We start from the raw sequence: 13,315 nt of genomic DNA, 5'->3' as shown, positions 1-13,315 counted from the left end.
ACAACATTGACAGCAACCTTTGAAGTTGAAGTTTGACTTGACCGCTGCCCGCAGAACGCATCCAGGGTGGCAAATCCTTGAATTGCACCTAAAGATTATCGTGACTACTTTGAAAAAAAAACTCGTATCTTGTTCTGTCAATCTAAAGAAAAATGTGGTAACTATGTATGGGATGCACACAGAGTTACTGCGTTTTAACTTTGAGTAGCAGTGCGAGATAAGAATTTTTTTCAAAACAGTGACGTTAAAATGCGTCTTTAATCAAATTCGCATCCAAACAGGGACCGGACAACCCTTTCCGCGATAAAACCCTTTCAATGGGCGACACTTAAACACGGCTAACACATTGAAAGACTTTCCCTTTTGAACTGCAAGCCCATTCATACCCTTACCTTTGACTAACCCTTACCGAAAAGCTAACCAAAAATAAGGCTAGCTCTTAATAAGGGTTACCCTTATCTTTAAGCGCTTTTTATAAAGGTTTCCCTTTGCGTGAAAGAGACAGGATTAGTATATATCTACGGTAGTGTATGAAAAGGAAAGAAAATACGTGCCTAGTCAAAGAACGCCGCCGTCGCCGCCGACGATCGCTCGGATTCGAAGTAATGTGTGCTTTATGAACAAGGTAGACGACTTAAATTAGCACGATTATATGCTAAAAGGGAAGCCCTTTATAAGGCTAACCCTTATAAGCAATATGCAAGGTGTTGGTGAGCGGATGATAAGGGTTTTGTAAGGGTATTTGGGCTACCGATTACTCAAATGTGGTAGCTTTATATAAGGGTTTTTAAAACCAAAACAAAGGGTTTCGTCTGGCAAAGGGTATGGTGAGTTAAGCCTTATGCAATACCCTTATAAAACCCCGATAAGGGATAGCGGGCCGGTCCCTGCATCCAAAAACCTGTTTCTCAAAGGTGTTGTTTTTTTGGTAGCACATGATCATTATGTATTTCCTAAAATAATATTAGGCCTGTGTGGTTAAGTCCTTTTAGTCCCACCTGAAATACGAACAGTCTAAAACTCAACCCCTACATCTGAAAAAACACCTATATGGAAAATATTTTATAGACGATTCCAAGTTCTAACTATATTAATTCTCACTCATTATGAAGTCTGAAATAAACGATTTTTTTTAATACTAAAATCACTACACCTTATAAACCTAAGTCCCCCGCCGCCGCCGTGTCTCGCGATGTCGCGATAAACTCAAAAACTAGTAAACGAATTGTCATGCCGTTTTCATCTATTAATAGAGGGACTCTTGAGGAAGGTTAAGGTGTAAAATTTGTCAAGGTTTACCCGTGCGAAACCAGGGCGGGTCGCTAGTTGATAATAAATTCGAACGTTTATGATAACTGTGTAATTTGGAATAAAATTTACCTAACAGTAAATAGCATACATAATTCATTATATGCAACAACGCTACCACAATATTTCTTATAACCAACAATTTCCACAAAAAAAAACACAAACAAATTATTCAATACATCAAAAAGCCAAACCGCCTATCAATACAATACTTACCAATCAAAAAAGTCCTAAGCTCAAAGACATATAAACGAATACACGCCTATTCGGTATCATGCGTGATATTTCCGCATGCCACCCCCCACTAGGGGTGAGCTGTGCGTCCGACGGTGCGCAGGCGTCAGTCCGCGATGCTCGGTGCCACGGCGCCGCACGCGTCTGATCTATGATACATATCGATCATCTATGTGCTGTGAATCAGTGATTAACAATGCGGTCCGGGGTTATATGCGTTTTGTTAGTTTTACTTGTGAGTAGTTTTGTATATTTTTTTATATAGTGATATTGGTAGATTATATTTTTGAAATTATGAGTGCAAAAGTAAAGATTAACACGAAGATTTTTAAAAGAAGCGAATGTTTATATCAATAACTTTAGTAAATCAACATTGACAAGATACAATATACGACCAGAAAATAATACAAAATAATATAAAATTGTATACTCAGAACAGAAACTTTTAAAATAAATATTAGGCCAAATATTTATGTAAAACTGCGATATAGGTCTACAGTACGTAGAACTTTGTAATACACAAATGTATTAAAATAATCATGGAATTCGAAAATTAGAAACTAAAAACCACTCAAAGTAGGAGTTAAAGGGCGTGATGGAAAACCCCATCGCTTTTCTCCAACAAATGTGCTTTAAATGGATTTATTTCATTACCTAAACTTCATTTTCGTTTTTAACCACCCTCCCTCCTTGAATCGGGCTGAAAACTACCCTTTCTTTTTGCGCCTACTTAACTAGCGAATAAAATACTCTACCAAGTCAATAAAGTGTAATCAAGTTTAAAGATTTATATGAACCAAATGTCGGAAAACTTTTACATCAAAACACAATAGTTATAATTATAGGTAATAGTAATTACTAAGTTACGTTACGCTCTCATCCAATAAGTGACAAACGTTAGACAATGACCTTCTATTGTGGAATGTGATTTTCCCAGCGAAGTAGAGCGTTGGCGGATACCAGCGCGTCTTATTACTCGAATCATATATCACGATTGTTTATTACGGCTACGTTCCGTGTTGTCTTAACTAGGAGACACTATTGTGGGGATTTTTCAAGTTGTTTTTTTGTAAACTTTGGTATCATGTTACCCCATTAGCGCCCATTTTACCTACTTGGGTACACCTGGGTTACGGTGTTAGATTCGATCTTCTACTTTAACTCTACCTAACAGCATTAGAAATTGGTAGGTTCCCAAAAAATGGGTGTAGGCGCTAATACATGTGCCATAAAAGGCCCGGTTCTTAAGCTAGCCTACTTTCAAAATTGTATAAATGTAAATAAATGGGTTCAAACTTTGCGTCCATGTTAACGATTACCATTGTCAAAACTGCAAGTTCATATTAAACGTAAAGCGATGTTTAGGCTAGCAAGAACATGCATGCAATTTAAGTTACATTGCCGAGTACTAAAGTAAACTGTATTTAAAAGATTGATCATATACCGCAATGTAACGAAAATTGCATGCAAGTTCTTGCTAGTCTAAACCTCGCTTAAGAAAAAATAAAAACAAAGATGGGGTTCCTTGGTGCAGTTTTTGAGCTGATACAACTGGATCGTGTAAATCAATTTTCAAGAAAATTCGTGTCGGCGGATTTTAGCGAACAATTTATTACGGGCAAAATAAACCTTACATATTAATGGAAACAGCGCGATTGTTTATTATGGTTATGCTCGTTGTTATTTCACCGTAAAGACATTGTTTTTGTGTATTGGAGTTTTATCGCATTCCTTAGAGATGTATTACAAAAATGGCGGATTTCCGCCGTGACAACAGGCGACTGTTAATCCGAAATTTATATTAACGCAAAGAGGATATAATAAGATAGAGCGGTACTGTCATAGTAAATTTTGTTACCAGTGTAAATTCACTGCCATCTATCGACATACTTTAAAACTAAAAATGAAGATTTATAAACAAACGTTAAAATGTATTTAAATATGGATAAATGATTTTTTTATTTGCATTAATTATTTTTATATGATTTTGACCCATGTTCTTTCACTGATATGCGTTAAAATTATAAATAACAAACGAAACCGTCAACGCCCTCTATACGAGAGTAGGCCAAAGCTAGTGGCGCCATCTGATCGAGAATCAAATTTTCGTGGATTTTCGAGGCACGTTTTATCCTTAGACTGTATCCATCTATTACGGAGTTATATCTATCTTTGATTAACGTAATGTAAAAACATTCTACTTTTTTGACATTTCAACTATATTATACTAAAAGTTTTTAATTTTTATATTCTATCTAGAGGAATATTAAGGTTTATAACAAGATTGACATAATAAAATTCCTGTGTATTTTGTATCTTGTACCTACTTTTGTATTATATTTTTCAGGAAATGAAATTTTCTGTTAGGTTTAGTTTCTCGGCGCATTGGTGTTTGCTGTAATGCCGTTTAACCAGAATTGTATTAAATAAATTATAAACGTAAAACTAGCCTTCCTTCCTTCCTTGCTTACCTAAACTTGCAATATTTAAAATTTACTTGCAGGATTTCGTCAACTACATTGTTTGCAAGTTATGTTACAAGTGAAGTTAATAACAGTGTTTAGAAACAATACCCTCCATTCAACGTCCAGCTAACAACGAACAATTTATAGATCTATAAAAATGCATTTACCTTGCTATGATTATCATATGGAAAACTGAATGGAAGTGGCGTATAAATCGTTACGATAAGACAACACGCTACGTGCACAACTGGGTCTAGATCATAAACTCCCTACTAGATCGTTTAGATAATTTATGTTGTAATATCTCTAGTGGAAAAAGAAACCCGTTCCATTAATCGTCAGATTTTGTGCTTCACTGTACTCGATTGCCACCGGTTTGCGCAGTTTAAAGAGATTGAACACTTTCGGACCAATTCGAACAATGATCTAAATATCAACTAGATATACCTATACACGGTATCCCTAACCATTGGACAAAGCCGAAATGTACATATGTATTAGGGTACCTATTTAGAACCAGTATACAAAGTATCATAACAACCGGTGTAGCCGTGGGTGTAGCGGTTACGAAGAAATTAATAAATTACGATTTTTTACTTTGGAGCAGCCTGTATGTGTTAGTAGCTCCCGAGGTTATAAATAGTATGAAACCTTCTTCGACCTTTTTGATTATCTTTTTTATTTATGTCACTAATAAGATTCTGACTTTTGACAAATGTCATTATTGGCGCACATTTTCGAACAAATTGTCAAAAACACTGCCAATGTAATACAATATGTTTCTTTCTGTTGTCGATTATTGGATATAACTTTTGTTTGAAAAAAAATTTTTTTTGTATTTTGTTCTAATTAAAAAAGTATTAACGTTAGAGCATTCGTGAGAAGTAACCCTACGTAGGATTTCAGGGTTTGTCCAATGGCTAAGGTCATCCTGTATATCCACTAGATTACTAGATATCAAAGATAGATATAACTCCGTAATAGATGGATACAGTCTAAGGAAAAAACGTGCCTCGAAAATCAAGAAAATTTGACTCTCGATCAGAGGGCGCTACTAGCTTTGGCCTACTGTCGTATAGATGGCGTTGACGGTTTCGTTTGTTATTTAACAATTTTTACGCATATCAGTGAAGAACATTTTATCGTATTTTTATAAATCTTCATTTTTAGTTTTAAAGTGTGTCGATAGATGGCAGTGAATTTACTGTGGTTACAAAATTTACTATGACAGTACCGCTCTAGTATAAGTTACTCTATGCTAGATATTAAACAGAAACGATAACGAGATATTTAAGAAAGTCATGTCAAATTTGACATTTCCACGATTCCGAATGTCCTCTTGAACGATCTCTTGAAGATTTGCTTAAGATATTACTTAGACATCCAATGGATATCTAATGGATATCCCAAAACGTCACAATAATTGTAGCGTGAAATGACAATTGGTTTCTCGAAAAAGATAGCTAGTTGAGAACTAAACTATAACGTATCTATTAGATCTCGTATTGTTCTCGTATCTAGTAATTATCATGTTGTTCGAATTGACAGGTTTATCCTAAAAAAAACCTTTAACTACCTACGCACGTATGATTAACAATGCCTGGAGTGGAGGCATTAAGTTCGCCTATTTTGGCAATAATATAAATATACAAACTGGATTTGTGTCGGCTTGCCTACTAGTTCTACTACTAATTTATAATCCTCGGAAGAAGGTAATGTCGGTACCTTGGGGTACTGAATTTGTATGACGGGAACAGGGAAGTCCCGGTTCCGGGACTGAGTTTGTATAGAAATCAGCTATGTCAAGTATGGAGCTTATAGTGATATGCGTGCATTCTTACTGCCAAGTTTGTGCAAAATTAGCGCGGTCATCTAGCTTATTGATACATGGACATATTCCAACATTGTGTTTAATAATCATAATGTCATAAACATCTATAAATTAAGTAAACCTTCGCTCTTGACACTCAGACGGGTGAGAATATTTCGCAAGTACACTTTACACGCAGCTTTGTGGCCAATTATTGTCTATTGGTCGAGATTAGACCATTGTTACAGGTTTGCGCAAATCATACAGAAATCGGTGTTAGTTTAGTAGGGAGTATTACTGCGATGTTCTGCCGTCAGAGTGCAGCACTAGTGCACATGCTAGAGTAACATATACATAATGTTCACACTTAGATTTTGTACGGCAAAAATGACCAGCCGTAATAATTATTTGTTTTACGAGGGCCCAAAGTTGTTGCTTAACCTCTCGTGCTAATATTGATACCCGAGCAAGCAAAAAATTCCAAAATTAAACCACGAGCGCAGCGAGTGGTTCGAAAATGGAATCTTGCGCGGGTTTCAAGGCACGAGGTTTAAACAAATTTTGCCACCGAGTGAAACACAAAAAATTTCACCACGCCAACACAAGGAAAATACTAACTGTAAAATATCAAACAAAATCAAAGCAAATCGATTCAAAATGAATGTTATTATAACATTTAAAACTTTCGCGTTTTGAACACATATTAAATCACATTTACAATCGGGTCTATCGCGAATTTATTTTGTTACCTTTATTTACCGACATTTCGACACAGGTTTCACTAGTCGTGGTCGCGGCTAAGTTAGTTCAAATTAAAAATAGATGAATGCTGTACGGTGGATCTTACGAGGATACCTCTGTCGAGATGTGTTGCAGAAATCGAAAACCCACCTTGATTTTTTTAACTAGGTACAAATAATCTTCTAATATTCTAAAGTGCATAAAGAAGAGTCATTATCATTAGTTCTGTACATTTATTAATAATTCTTTATTATTGACCGAAGCGAAGCGCTTTCAACTTGGGCAAAAAATCTTTCGTATGTCCGTAATGTTCTCCTCTACAGCCTCTACAGGTCGAATTTTTCAACTGATTCTACTAGTGAAATTTAGTGAGTAGGTTCAAGAATTTTTATGGCAACACATTCAGTTTTTGGATTTTTTTCAAAATGATGTAGACAGGGGTTCGCGAGGTCTACAGCTCACACAGCCACTAGTTTATTTAGATTACAGTATCTAATTATTTGTCAACGATCCGTGTTCATTAAGGAATTTCAACGCGAACGCTGCTCGCACTATTAGTGCTTGAGAAAGGAGACCTAGGCTCTCCGAAACATGTCGCGCGAGTGACTAAAACAAGTGTCTAAACCGTGTAATTATTTAAGGAATTTCAGACAAAATTCTAGTGTAATCAGTGCATTGGAAATTGTCGCGGGGACGGCCCGACAGGCACGCGAGCCCGGCACGCCACACTTTCCCGTTTTACTTTCGAGCGCACGCTGAAATACTCATTTTTTACAATTCTAATAATAGCTTGTTTACTCCATTTGTGAAATTGTATTTGAGGTATTGAAGTTACATGTCGACGAAATTACGTTCTAATCTCTCTCTTCGGCCATTCCCTTAAGAATGAGGATTCTAGTCATTAATGGGTGAATTTCGCATTATAAACCGAAATAGATGGTAACGGCATTTATTCAGTGATGAACACGGATATTTGTTCCTGAGTCATTGGTGTTTTCTATGTATTTAAGTATTTATATATTATATATATCGTTGTCTAAGTACCCACAACACAAGCTTTATTGAGCTTACCGTGTGACTTAGTCAATTCGTGTAATAATGTCCTATAATAAAATAATATGTATGTATGTATGTTATATATTAAATAAAAAGTGACTAAGCTCTCCAGTGGTGAAGGCCATTTTAGTTTATAATTTATATATTTGTAGTACTTAGTGTGACTTAAAAAAAAACACATCAAGATATTTGATAAAAATAATTTCATATGTCCCCAATCTGAATTTCGCATTGCATTGGTACACGTCACTGTCGGATTCTGTCTATGGTGTTCCTTACAACAGAACTGAATTTTGAGAACTGAGGAAGATAAGTCGTTTAACACATATACAACGCAAAGACGTTTGTTTTATTTAATCATAGAAAACTAAACGCTACGCTATTTGTATTACAATAATTTGGCAACACTGGCCAGAAACGTTCTACTTTTGTGTAAAGTTGTAGACCTCATTCTTGCGAATAGAAAATCTTCCTTATTCTGAGATTGGGCAAAACACATTTGACACCAAAATTTTATTTTCGATTTTAGCATTGCCGTATGTATGGGTAGTAAGTAGAGTTAGACCAAGAAAAGTCTGCAGAGATTCCAACAGCAGCGTGTGCTCAGCGCAGTGCCAGTGTTATTTATACGTCATAATTTCATAGAAGTTTGACGTTTAAAATAACACCTGCACTGGTTGTGCTCTCAAAATCTCTGCAGACTTTTCATGGTTTAACTCTGTTACAATAATTGTATGGGAGCGCCATATTTGACGTAGCATTTAGCGTGTAAAACTTAGCGTAGACAGACTGTACTATTGTATTGTTGCATAGACTTACCTATTTTAGAATTACATCAACCACCAATACATTTAATCATAAATTATAATACATAATGTCATGAACATCTATATAAATTATGTTAATTATATATTTCCATGGTTTCAGATACAAAAAGGAGCAGGGGATGAAGATTTCCGGCCGACACCGATACCGCTGAACGAGTGGCACGAGGTGCGGGGGTGGAGGGGTGGGCGCGCGGACAGGGTGCCCACCCTGCAAGAAGTACTACACGCGCCTGGCCACTACTGGGAGGACGCACTCAGACACAGCGTCTACCTCACCCTCGTCAGAGACAAGATAGACCAGCTCATAGCAAACGGGAGTCCCGAACACACCAACTATCTTGACGACAGAGATCTCTGGGACAAAGTCAAGCAGGCGCCCTTCGAAAGAAATGATAACGAAGACCCTGCCATGGTCGGAGACGTTGTCATGATGGCCAAGGGAAAGGTGATGGAGGAGAACGGCGGATTCAGGTTCAAAGAAGATGATAAGTTCAAAGATAAGTGCAGGGAGAAATGCATGGACGGAGTTAAAGCGCTCTGGTCAGTTAAGAGGATACGACAGAGAGACTCAGACGTGACGGGGCGATATCATTACGAGCTCACGTTTTCAGTGGTCACGCAGAAGAAACACAAGAAGCATGAGAAACCCGCGAGAACGTTTACTGTCAGAGAGACCGTTCCGGAGAGAATAGTGGAAGCACCGTTGGAGAATCGGTATTATGAGTCTACAACACCACCGGTACCGATACCGGCAGCAGTGCAGCCAACGCGCACTGAGCGAGCGCTTTGGATCCACAAAAACATCGCTCCAAGGAACCAAGCGAGACAGCATCATAACGGCCTCGACAGACTATGGTCCTCACTGTTTTCTGATGATGATGATGACGTAGCCCCACCACGGTACAAGCCTAAACAGTACCAGCAGAACCAGTACAATCCACCCCCGCCGATATACCAACAGTATTCCAAGGCTGGGTACGTAGGGTCGCCGAATGACCATCAAAAGGCAGCATATGTAGGTTCTCCAAGCGAGCATCAGCAGAAGAAGCTAGTACCTCACAAGATCCACCATGTGTACAAATATAATCAGTACGGCCGTCCTCTTCCCCCGCCACCCCCGCCGCATCATCAACAACACTACTTGGATATCGAGCAGATAGGAGTCGTGAGCGCCCCCTACCACCAGGACCACAGACATGGACCGCCTCACAAACCAGGAAAGACGTCACGGCCACCTGTATTACCAACTCCACCCTATCCGGTTTTGCCCCAAAAGAACTTCACCATCGAAACTACAACACCTTTGAAACCTAACAGTGAAGAAACTACTCAGAAACCTGACGTGCATCCACCGAAAACTTATAACAAACACAAGCCGACGACGGTGAAAATTAGTTACGTCACGGACCATGTCAGGCCGCCCGTCTACAACGCGCCTCCTGGAGTTTTCGTGACAATGGACAAGAAACCTTTCAAGCCAATGCCACCTCTGAGACTCGTCCACTCGTCAAAGTTCCATAAGACTCCTCGGCCGACCGACTTCCGACCCAGCCCTCAAGTTCTAGACGTTTCCTCATTCTCAGAACCGGATCCATTACTTGACACTGCATTTAGGCCGATCACATTAAATTATGCGAACAGCAACACTACCGAGAAAGCTGAAGCCGCGAGCGACAATCATTTCCGAAAATCTAATTCGACCGCTAAGAAGCCACCGAAGAAGAACGAAATCGTAAATACACAACGAGTTACAACGACAGCACCCGAGATTATAACCGCGCACAGCGTGGCAGAGGACAGCGATGCGGAGTGGACCAACGTGTTGGGTGCGTTCGCTAAGACTACGCCGATGGCCGCTGAGAGTGCTGAGAAAGGAAAGGCTAAAACGCCAGAAACAACTACTCCTATGACGACGACAACGGTGTCAACAACCACCACAATAACGCCAGCTCCAACCACGACCACCAAGCGGTTACCCAAGAGAACAACGAAAACTACCACTACCACTGAAGCGCCTACAACAACGCCAAAGCCCAAGAAACGCACGCGTCCGCCACCGAAATTCACTAAACCAGAAAAAGTTAAGAAACACAAACGCATTACAACAACTACCACTACAACTGAACGTCCATCCAAACGCAAAGAACAAGATCTGACGCCTCAAGCGAGTTCAGCGTCTGCCACCGCGCAATCTACTACGACAACGTCCACAACGACGACAACAACCACTACTACTCCTGAGCCCACGACAACAACCGTTCAAACGACGACAATTACCACACAACCTCCAACAACTACCGAAACGCCGACACCGGCCCCGGAAACTGAACCACCAAAAACAAAAAGCCGCTACAGGCAATCTACGTTAAGATACAGGAGTGTTCTAACAGGCCATGATAAGAAAGAAGAAAAAGCACGGACGATCATACCACCAACGGGTGTAATCAAACCGAGAAGGAAGGGAACTAAATACACGAACTACATTACGTCTACGCCTAAATTCTCAGACATGCAATTTGACGAAGAAGGCCAAGAAGATCATGTTGTCAGTCCGTACAAATCCAAATCTGTATCTACTACTACGGAGTCTATAACAACTACTAATCATGCTGCTTCGAAACCAACTACCCCAGCGTACGAGGAGGTAGCAGATCATGTTTATATCACAAGTGAATTACCAGAATATTCCTTTGGCCCTGACGATGATTTTGATGATTCAGATGAAAGAGATGAAGAACAGGAAACCTCAGAGTTCCTTCCCTCTACATCAGCATTGGTAACTCCGATTGAAACTACAAATGAAGTAGTAGAAAATGAAGACGAGCCGGTGGAAGCAACTGCAGAAATCGTAGTGACGACGCCTTTATCCGCAGCGAAAAACAAAACCAAATGTAAGAAAAAGAAACTACACACTCATAACAATACTACAGAAGAAGTTAAGACTGAGGAATGGAGGGCAGAGGAATCGAGTGTACATGAGACAATATCAGTAGAAAAGCCAGAGGAAAGGTTAGAAGAAACAACACTGGAGGTTAAGAAGCTTGAAGAAGAGGAGTTAGCAGTTCAAGCATTAGAACAAATAAGTTCAACAACCAGTACGACCACAACGACTGAACCATCTTCAACAGCTGACATGTTCGAAGAAATCTTCGGAGGATTCACGTTTGACGACTCCGTAACAGAATCAAAAAACAATGAGTCCTCAAAGCTAGATGAACAAGAAAGTACCAATCAGGAAGAATTCATCAAAGCGGAGGACGATTTCGAAGATTTCTTTGAAGCCTTCGATGAGAAACATAGGCAGCATAGAGATGGGAAATATGATGATGAGTATGAATATGATGATAAAGAACGTTTATTAGATGATGACGAGTTCCAGTACCAAGGCGACGAGGATCGGAGAGGTTCGAGAGACGTTAAAGAAGAGGAAGATTCGTATGAAGATTATCAGGAACGTCCCTTCAGTTTATTAGAACTCATGGCCATGGAGTAAACTGAATTTTTGCAATACCTTTTCAAGGAGCATGTTAATTAATGGTCTACCTTGGGTCCCGTACAAACGCGTTTTTTCTAGCGTCATAGGTGTAAAAGTATATATGTGACGTTTTCAACAAAAAGGTACCACATTGTCGCTTGTCGATAAGGTAGATTTCTAATTGAATCTATATGGAAATAGCGCCTTACTGACAATAAGTACCCTTTTGATTGAAAATGGCACATATTTCTGTGACATTTATTTAATTCTTAGGAAAATAGTGATCCATTTACATTTTGGCGAAAAAATATGTTATACGGGACAGATTTGTGGAAATGCTCCTGAAATACTCATATCATAGCTTTAAATCTTTCCTGCTCTGATCTCAAAAACTACAGACTTTGTTTTTCTATCATTTACTGAAAATACACCTTTCAGGAGCCAGTATGTTACCTTGAGATACTTAAGAACTAGAGAAAGACCAAGGCAAGCCAGCAACGATTTTGATAGCACACGCAGTGCAAGTGTTATTTATACGTCATAATTTCATAGAAGTTTGACGTTTAAAATAACACTTGCACTGCGTGTGCCATCAAAAGCGTACTAGAGGAGTACTAGATGTCATAAAGAAATTTTCTGTGAGTGGTGTAAGTTAGAGAGAGATCACTGTTGTAAGCGTACGTAGGATAAATAGGAATAGTATTACAAAATATTTAAAAGCATTTATTTGTGAACTCATAGTAACTGTATCGAATCGCACTCTTGCCCACAGCTCGTGTTAATACCGATGTGTAAATATTTCAACATTCTAGATTAGTTTAGAATAAGATGAAATAAATTATTTTTATATGAAAAATAAAACGGTTAAAATTGTATGGCGTTTTACTAATTACTAACCTTAAAAATGCAAGAGGGCTAGCAAAGAAAGTTTAATAAAAAGAGAGTGAAAGGTTCTTCAGCAATCTTTCTTCAACAAAATTGGTTATACACTAACATTTTGGTCATACACAGACTGATACACCAAATCCTACACTCCTATATCCTTCGAGCAACGCGGGCTCCCTGCTACTCCTACTAGTAGTAGGGAGCCCGCGTTGCTCGAACCCTATATCCAAATGTTAAGGATACTGGAGCCAAATTTTTGGTTAGACGCAACATTAAACGTCCTTGAAGACAGTACAAATAATGCAAGTGAAAATTTCGATAGTTTTGGCGGAAATTCTCAAGATGGTAGCGAAACTCTCCGGGATAGCTGTTGGTCGCGGGTACGACTTTCGCTGGGCCAATGATTTATCATCCTGTTTATCTTCGTAGCGTTGTAGCAATCACATTCCCGTTACTTTCAAACATGATTTTTCACTTTTCCCACTTTGATTAAAATTGTATATTTAGCAAATGG

At 38.8% G+C, this 13,315-nt stretch overlaps 3 protein-coding genes and 1 long non-coding RNA gene across 4 annotated transcripts in view; 2 read left to right on the top strand and 2 right to left on the bottom strand.

The window, feature by feature from the left end:
* The window catches only part of LOC134748914 (fructose-1,6-bisphosphatase 1), a 31,633-nt gene extending 31,112 nt beyond the window's left edge, over nt 1-521 (top strand). The window contains exon 7 of the mRNA XM_063683786.1: nt 512-521. The gene's annotated coding sequence lies outside the window, so the exon portion shown is untranslated. The remainder of the gene's footprint in view (nt 1-511) is intronic.
* The window catches only part of LOC134748928 (uncharacterized), a 448,425-nt gene that overhangs the window by 48,547 nt on the left and 386,563 nt on the right, over nt 1-13,315 (bottom strand). The gene's annotated exons all lie outside the window — the stretch shown is intronic.
* LOC134748922 (nuclear cap-binding protein subunit 1) overlaps nt 1-13,315 on the bottom strand; it is a 42,692-nt gene that overhangs the window by 22,510 nt on the left and 6,867 nt on the right. The gene's annotated exons all lie outside the window — the stretch shown is intronic.
* Nucleotides 1,659-12,031, top strand: LOC134748892 (mucin-2-like). The gene is made up of 2 exons (XM_063683723.1): nt 1,659-1,777; nt 8,542-12,031. The coding sequence occupies exons 1-2, from the start codon at nt 1,739-1,741 to the stop codon at nt 11,932-11,934; spliced, it is 3,432 nt and encodes a 1,143-aa protein (XP_063539793.1). The 5' UTR covers nt 1,659-1,738; the 3' UTR covers nt 11,935-12,031.

Source organism: Cydia strobilella, chromosome 17, assembly GCF_947568885.1.
Source record: "Cydia strobilella chromosome 17, ilCydStro3.1, whole genome shotgun sequence".
Taxonomy (NCBI): domain Eukaryota; kingdom Metazoa; phylum Arthropoda; class Insecta; order Lepidoptera; family Tortricidae; genus Cydia; species Cydia strobilella.
The sequence above is the reverse complement of the archived record's forward strand: the minus strand, read 5'-3'. Positions and strand labels throughout refer to the sequence as shown.

Coding starts and splice junctions, on each gene's coding strand:
- LOC134748892 (XM_063683723.1), top strand. CDS start 1,739: ATGCGGTCCGGGGTTATATGCGTTTTGTTAGTTTTACTT. Junction 1,778..8,541: donor GCGTTTTGTTAGTTTTACTT/GTGAGTAGTTTT, acceptor CCATGGTTTCAG/ATACAAAAAGGAGCAGGGGA.